The 8,135-nt window shown below is 44.9% G+C and overlaps 1 protein-coding gene across 4 annotated transcripts in view; it reads right to left on the bottom strand.

Moving 5' to 3' along the window:
• The window catches only part of fcho1 (FCH and mu domain containing endocytic adaptor 1), a 39,427-nt gene that overhangs the window by 1,136 nt on the left and 30,156 nt on the right, over positions 1 to 8,135 (bottom strand). For all 4 annotated transcript variants that reach the window (XM_020098426.2, XM_020098428.2, XM_020098427.2 and 1 more), the window contains exons 16-26: positions 7,559 to 7,610; positions 6,641 to 6,765; positions 4,616 to 5,713; positions 3,719 to 3,825; positions 3,331 to 3,526; positions 3,127 to 3,241; positions 2,851 to 3,006; positions 2,629 to 2,761; positions 2,127 to 2,323; positions 1,549 to 1,613; positions 245 to 412 (exon numbers count right to left, since the gene is read on the bottom strand). In XM_020098426.2, coding sequence (XP_019953985.2) covers positions 245 to 412; positions 1,549 to 1,613; positions 2,127 to 2,323; positions 2,629 to 2,761; positions 2,851 to 3,006; positions 3,127 to 3,241; positions 3,331 to 3,526; positions 3,719 to 3,825; positions 4,616 to 5,713; positions 6,641 to 6,765; positions 7,559 to 7,610 — 2,412 coding nt within the window. The remainder of the gene's footprint in view (positions 1 to 244; positions 413 to 1,548; positions 1,614 to 2,126; positions 2,324 to 2,628; positions 2,762 to 2,850; positions 3,007 to 3,126; positions 3,242 to 3,330; positions 3,527 to 3,718; positions 3,826 to 4,615; positions 5,714 to 6,640; positions 6,766 to 7,558; positions 7,611 to 8,135) is intronic.

Below are 8,135 nucleotides of genomic sequence, written 5' to 3'. Positions count from 1 at the left end.
GTTATTTAATAATAAGAATAAGAATAATATGACATTTCATAAGGACCAGACTGACAACTGAAGAACAAAACTCCCACTTCTACCATCATTTAAACACTTTTTTAAAATTTTATATTATAATCTAAAACTTAATAAAATAATCCCTCCTTTAAAAAAAAAAGTTTGCTGACGTGTCAATGAGAGATAACCCTCCACTCATCTAGTGAGAGAAAACAAAGACCAGTTAGTGCGTTCAGATCGTCACCTGTGGCGAATCTTTTCTTGACCAGCGACATGCGGTAGCGGCTGCCCACCAGCTCCACGTCCATGCCCGACAGCGATGCCCCGGAGCCCACAAACTGCACGGCCAGGCTGGGTGGAGGGCCGCGGGGAACCTCCAGGCACTGCCAGCTGGCACACAGAGTCCCTGAGCCTGAGACACAGAGAGGGAGAGGCATCACAGCACTGACACCACAGTGGGCGTTTTCTCTTTCTTTTAACATTGCACCACAAACTGTTTATAACAATTTATCAAACAGTGAAAGATCTTAAGAACTGTGATGCCTCTGATCGTCCCACTGTTGTTTCCATTCGTTTAAAGCAATCACACCAGTGTCTGAAGATTTGTTTAAAAGTTCAGAAACACGACTTCTTTAAGTAAATGAACAAGTGAATGAGTTCAGAGTGAAACCCCTCAGAAACCTGCTCGTTTTCCAGCACGTCTGCTTCTGTTTACAAGGTGTCCAGTAAAAAGAACAATCTTTTTTACTCAAAGCTGTCAGACTGCACTTGGACATTTTAGTATTGAGGAGAGAGGGTTAAAAACAGTATTTTAAAAAGGGGCAGGGAGGAGTTATGGCTGCATTTTAGTGCTTTTGTCAGCGGCTTATAAACCAGAGACGTGAGTGTTTTCAGGCTTTAACTTCTCATCCATCACTGACTGTGAATAGCTCCTTTCTCCTCTGCTCTCCAACACAGTCGCTTCACACCGAGGTAATAATATATCATTAAGTGGAAAATAAAAACCGAGAAATGTGGGTGTGTGGAACAAAGAAACACAGGTGAGCTCACAGCTGAGCTCATTTGAGACTTTTCTCTCCTAAATTCGAGACATAAAACTCTTCTCTGACACGCCGCCTCTTCTCCGTGCACCATTAAGGTCGTGAAATACGAGCAACGATCAACTCGACATGTAATAAAAGAGGAATATCTCACGCTCGTCTTTATATCAGTGCTGTATTCAGAGGCACCTCCACCGAGCTGATGAGAGCAGCTGTGACGTTCAAATGCTGCAGTTAAAAAGGTAATGATACGCCTCCAGACTTCAGCTTTTCAAAAAGAGGACGCGAGATCTCTTTACTCTTAATTACTCATTTCAACATTTGTCTGACACGACCAGAAGCCGAGAAGAAAAGGAAAACTCTGGCAGCGAAGAAAAAGTACGAGAATCAGATGGCTGCTGACGACTGGACGTGAGACGAGCGGAAAACCGCGAGAGACAGATGTAGAAATGTGGACGAGGTTCCTTCAACAATGAGTGACAGAGAATAAAAGCAGAGAGGCTCTGACCTTTACTGTGATTGGTCGGGGAAAGGTTGGGGAGTTTCCACAGCAGCCGCCTTTCTTCAGCGTTCCTGTCGAGGGAAATAAATCGGTCGTGAGGCCTGAGTTGCTTCTTAATCTCCATCCTTTGATTTCCATTAAAACCTCTCCTGCTAATCCGTCACAGTCGTCCTTCATTCTGTTTACTTAGGCAGGATCAAGAAATATTAATGGAAATAATCTTAACAAACAAGCAGCTCAAGTTGGATGAGAAATGAGTCCATCGACAAACTGCACCAATGATTGAGAAAGTGTAGGCGTCGTTTCCAGAATGTGTTTTTAAAATGGCAACTAAGAAAACGTACTTTATATCAAGTGTATATTAAATTAATATTTGATACGACTGGATTATTGTCAAGTACGTGTAAAAATACATTCTGTTGTAATAAGTTTACACAACAGTCGTTCAGTTTTCTTCATAAGAGGCAGATAAATAATAAGAGACAATATTATTCACTCTATCATTAACCTCCAGATCTACATTTGTGGTCTGTGCAGTGTAAAAACACTGAAAATCAAAATATCTTTCAATCATCGCTGCTCACCAGGAGGCGGGGGGCTGACACTGCAGGTCGGTGGCGGTGTGGTCTAACGGAAGCAGCACCTGGACGGCGGTGAGCTGGGTGGAGGGAGCGGTGGCGGGGCAGCAGTGATAATCCAGGGACACTCGGGTCACCGTGCCGCTCCGCTGACACTCGGCCGACAGCAGGAGAGGAGCTCGACCCGGATCCTGAGAGGACACCTGAGGAACGACAGAGACTTTAGAAGTTGAAATGAAAAAAGGAATAACAAAAGAAGAGTCCACGGGAGGCTAAGGTCACAAATACTTAAGACGATATCTACTCTTAAAGGTTCAGTGTGTAGAATTTAGTAATAAAGTTTCATGTTGCAGCTGAATAATCCTCACATATATACACACAAAATAAGTAAAAATGGTTTTGACATCAAAGTTACCTGATGAAAAATTGTGGCTTTGATGTGACGAGTAAGAAATTGTTAAAGGGTAAAAAGAAGCAGAAATATTTGTAAGTGATTTCACTCACTGACCTGATACTTCAGCAGCCCGACGTTGTAATAAGAGGCCTGAGGGTTGAGCTCAGCTTCTCTCTGCAGGTAGATCTGCAGAGCCTGCATGTTGAACCAGAAGTCTCTGGTGTCGGGGTCGCTCTGAGACGGATCACTGTGGAGAACACAGAGGCAGCAGAGACGTTTAGACTTTAACAGGAATAAACCAGTTTGTGATGCAAACCGCAGATAAAGCCTATAGACCTGTAGAGCAGCTTTTGATTTGGCAGGAAGTGATCGATCCTCGACATGTTGACCAGTCTGAAGCTGAGGACGGGGACGTTGGGGTTGGCCGTGAAAATCCTGGTGATGCCTGCTGGGAACGACATCGTCAGGTCGCCGGTGATCTTCACCAGACAGCTGCCAGAAGACGGAGAATCACAGACACGGTTGAACAAGCAACCGGCAAATAATTACAACAGTGAGGAGAAAGAATAAACCAGAACTCGACTGTTTCTGTCGAAAGCTGCTGAAACTGACCGGTTATGTTGTCCACCTTTGAAGTAGGCGTTGATGTACTCAGTAATGGCCGCTGCTACTGGCCAGGCCTCCTGTGTGCTGAGGGAAATGGGACTGGGGCCTCTGGACAGGTGCACTGTGAAGAACAAATGTAGATGGGACCGATGAACCAGGGTCACAGACAGTGTCTGGTTAGCGTGACTTCATTTTGGGGCTGAGACTTACACGGCCTCTGCTGGTGGTCCTGGTGCTGGTAGGGCAGGGGCGAGGCCTGCCCCGCCCTGGCAGGACTGGGAGCTCGGTTGGGACCCCCCCACTCACCGTCTCTGGCTTGAGGCCCCCACTCACTGGGACTGGAGGAGGAGGAGGAGGTGAGGGAAGGGCTGGGCTCCGGCAGCGGGGACGAGCACAGGGACCGCGACTGACACAAACAGGGATAAAGATGATTTAATATTCATACTGCGGCAAACCTGATCAACGCTCACATCAAGTAGGAAGAGTTATCATTTATAGTTTGTATGAATTAACAGGTTACAGACATTAAAACCAGCAGAAAATAATTAAAAGATAAATTAAATTAGAGTGGGTGAGATTGACAGTTCACCATACTCACTCTCTCATAGCTGCTGATTCGGCCCGAGGTCCTCTTGGCCCGGGTCGCTCTCTGAGGAGCAGCTGCAACCGCTTCAGATGCGTCCTGTCTGAAGTTGTGCTTGGACCCTTCCAAAGACAAAGACAGAAAATTACAGAAAATGACCCAAAGCTTTATCTGAAACATACAAAGGAAGAAAAACAGAAGGCGACAAGCTGAACACGTCACTGCCAGAACGAGCTGGCTCCTGCAAACGTATTTGTTGGTTTATTTGAGGGAATTAGTTTCCTGCTGGTGTCTGGTGGATGTTTTTCCTCTTGTGTTACTCATAATAGTCCTCAGACCTTCAACAGGTTAAGTTCTTCTGAAAATATGACAACATGATATCATTTAACCTGAAGAAGGCCATTATAGTGACGACTGCCAGTTGTGCAAGTTGAATTATTTTACCGTTTCGTAACCATAGTGAGATAGAGCTTTTTTTTTTTACATTTTCATACATTTCGAAGGATTAAATCAAAAAATTGGAGGGCTGATTTCTCTGAGTGTGAAATGTGGTGCAGCTTGATTGAATGTAAGAGGAACATTGGGCCTTGGTGGAAGTATACACTAAACTAACACCTTGTAATAGTTTGATGTAGGACTGCAGTCATACATTTTCATCGTACAGTAGATGACCGGTTACTAAATGTTGATCCCACATAGTAAAACAAAAAATTAATGTAGTGGATTAGTAGAAAGCAGCGTGTGAGTAGAAAGTAGCATAAAATAGAAATACTCAAGTTAAGTACTAAACTGAAGTACTTAAATGTTTTATTTTATTGTGTTGGCCCTGCCCCCAGAGTCATTATTTGCTTTTATATGAGAATTAAACTTCAATAAAAACTTTAAGACCAAAAAAAAGTGATCTCTTAATACCCTTGTGAGAGCTGAGGCTGCAGGTCATCTGAGTGTTGAGATCCAGGCAGTCTTGGTCCTTGTCAGTTGAAAAACACAGGTCCTCCTGTGGCCCTGAGTGCCTGGTGAGCGGAGGGGCGTTCCTGCGTGGCTCATTTTCTGTTGACCGATGTTTTCTCCTCTCCCCTCCTGCTCCTCCCTCTCCTTTTCCCCCTCCCTCCTGTGTTTTGGAGCCGCTCGGCGCTCCAGAGACGCTCTCGCTGAATGGGTTGTGGACAGAGTTCCAGTGCATCAGCTCCTTCTTTGTCTGAGCTGTGGGTAAAGAGCTTGAATTAGAGTCAAGTCCCAGTCTACTGCTGCTGACAGAGCTGCTTCCCATGTTGCTGCTGCTGCCGCTGGTGCTGTGCGGAGGGATTAATCCAGCTGCTGCAGCCAGGGATGACTGGTGCGTTGGGCTGCCAATCATCGTGATCGCAAACGGGTCATCAGAGGACACAGGGGGGGGAAGGCTGCGGTCTCGTTTCCGGTCTCTGTCTCTACGATTGGAGGAGGATGACGAGGAGGAGGATGAGGTTGGGTGTTTCTTAGTTTCAGTGAGGTTCATGGAAAACGGGTCCCCTCGCACCTCCACCCCCCTGCCCTCCTGGTTCTGGCGAGGTGGAGGGCGTGCCCAGGCGTCAGACAAGTTTAAGGTCTCCTGGGTGACGGTCCTCTCAAAAGCAGCGAGGAAGGGGTCCTCAGGAGGGATGTGTTTACAGTTCCACACCGAAGACTCCATCTCAGGAGGGGGGAGGGACTGAGAGAAGGGAGGAAACTGTATCGATGAGGGGTCCATGTCTGCGGGTACACGAGAAGGACGTGATGCGGCAATGGACCAGACGCTGGCAGGGTCTTCTTGTGTGTAAGGGCTGCCACCAGGGGAGGGGTCACGGAAGGCAGAGAGGAAAGGGTCCACAGGACGTCCCAGCGTTTGAGTTTGATCTTTACTCTGTGACACAGGAGGCCATGCTGCCCAACCCACCGGCTCTGGGGAGGGTCCAAGGGGCTGATGGGAAGGCGAGTCCAGACCAGAGTCTTCAACGTTCTCAGGAGAGGAGGAGTCAGACGAGAAGGCAGCATCTGACACACACACAATACAAATTACAGGATATTAGTGGAGATGATCAAACTCAGTTAGACTTTATTGATCTGTGCAAATTTAGATTTTTCAGGACAAAGAAATAAATCAACCTAATAAATAACCATACTGGCTCAAATATAAGGCCACGTTTCTGTCTGGATATTACATTTAAAAAAGTGAGGACTGTATTTTATTTATTTTTGAATGGAACAGGTGCCAAAAAGTTCAAAGCAACACTGTGACTTTTACTGTGCAAAAGCACAAAGAGGATTAATTCAGTTGGGGCTCTGAGTTTGAGCAAAGATGATCCATCCATGACTGCACTGATCTGCAGTTGAGCATTAAACTCTTGAACCTGCTCGGCCTGAGAAGAGGGAATTAGAAAAAAAATCTCTGAATCTCTGAAAAAAATTCAGTGAGCCATCAAACACATTTTTTGAATTTTTTGTAAAAAGTTGCATCAATTTGCTTTAAAAAGAGTTTGATAGCAGCGACGTCAACATCAACATTAACTTTCCCTCTGTCAGTCAGCTACAGTCTAAACTTGATCCCTTTCACAGTCATTTCTTTCATTAACCTGCAGGTTGGAAATGTCATTAACCAGCCTTTTGTTCAGTTTGACACCTTCAGTTTCCCTTCGTCTAATCATCACATACTTCAACATGTAAATATCTCTGAGCAGCTCATCTCCTCGAAACATCTCAGGGGAAAAACCCTTCCTCTCAGTTTGACTTATTAATATTGGTGATATCCTTATGATATTATTTCCTGCCTTTACTTACCAGAGATTAATTTATTTTATTTTTCTTTATTGATTACATTTAATTGAAGATGTTGTCTGACAAGAGAAGCCTTTAGAATAATCTGCCAATATGGTTTATAAATAATTAAACTAAATATTATATTAACACTGCAACTTCTCTTACATTCAGATGCGCCAAACGCGTTCTGCTCTCTGAGTTGCTCCCGACCATCGAAGCTCTTGGACTTGAAGGCCGACTCCAGCGGAGGTCCGAACAGACTGTCTGAGCCCGACGCTGTGGAGCTCAACCTGTCGGAGAGAAGGGAAGGAAAAAAAAAACAAGAGAAAATCAGACAGAGTGGTGGACTGATGAGAGGGTGGGCTAATAAAAGGGAAGGCAACGGGAGAACGGATGTGTGGGTGTAAGTGAGAGGAGATTTAAACAAGGGATTGTGGAGGAAGAGAGAAATCAAGAGAGAACAGCGAGAGAGTGAAATACAAAAACAATCAAAACACTCATCTCTTTCTGTTAATGTCTGGAGAGACTGTTTTATGTAAGAAGAGCTGCTTTCTTTCTGTGTAAATGTAAGAAATGTGTTGTTGTATTGATAAGAAATGTAATTGAGGTTTTAACATAATGCACATTTTCTGCAGTGTTTCTTCTGAAAATAAAAGCTTCTATATCGCTGGATATCGGAAAACATAAATGCTAATATACCAATATGTCCATGGAAGTCTCATATTGGACGATTTTATGGGGAAACCAATGAAACTGTTGGGCTCTAATGCTTATGATATTTTTAGAGAGTATCTATACGTACAGTAGCATAGGTAGCATGTATGTATTACACTTAAGAATTAAAAGACTATTTAGTGTCCCACAAATACACAGACACTTAAGATAAACTATAAGTAATAAATAGATGAAAAGATGGATGAAATCAGGATGATGACTCTGAAAAAGCCATGAGGTTGAAACCTGATGAGCTTAAAAGTGGTGACAAGGCCACAGATGATGCAGTTCAACTTCAACATGAGTCTCCTGCAGCACTGAGAGACAAATCTGAAGAAGAGGGAAGAAAAATGAAGCAGAACACCTCACCTGCTGTGATCAGGGCTGGAGGTGGACCTGCGTAGACCCTCCTGCTCGCCATCTGAAAACAGACGCACGCACACACACACACACACACAGAGAGAGTGACTCACTGCAGAGGACGCTCCCTAATCAGCACTAATCAGAAGCACGGTGTTGTTCGTCAAAGCGCTTTGGGAGGCCAGGACAGGGTGAGACAAGATGACATGAGAGTTAACCCATCAGCCATTAGTCTCTGCATGATAAATACCAGCAATTAATATGGTCTCGCTCATCACCAGCCACCAGAGCTGTCGCTGCGGAGCGGCCGCTTTAATCAAACGCTCTTTGTTAATCCTGTCAACTCTGGATTTGAGAGAAAAAGAGATTTCCCCTCTGATGTGAAGCAGCAGGTTGGAGCCTCCCACTCCAGCGTAACCTTCGGGCAGCTAATGAACCTGCCGGTGATAAAACATGTTCTGGAGCACGAGCAGAGGTGCCGGCGGTTGACTAATGGAGGGTGGTTGTTCGAGCAAGGTCAGCCAACTAAGAGATTTGCAGTCTGGGAAACAGGCCGGAGGTGGCAGGACGCTGTACTGATGCATCA

Source organism: Paralichthys olivaceus, chromosome 3 (genome assembly GCF_024713975.1).
Source record: "Paralichthys olivaceus isolate ysfri-2021 chromosome 3, ASM2471397v2, whole genome shotgun sequence".
In the NCBI taxonomy this organism is placed as follows: Eukaryota; Metazoa; Chordata; class Actinopteri; order Pleuronectiformes; family Paralichthyidae; genus Paralichthys; species Paralichthys olivaceus.
The sequence above is the reverse complement of the archived record's forward strand: the minus strand, read 5'-3'. Positions and strand labels throughout refer to the sequence as shown.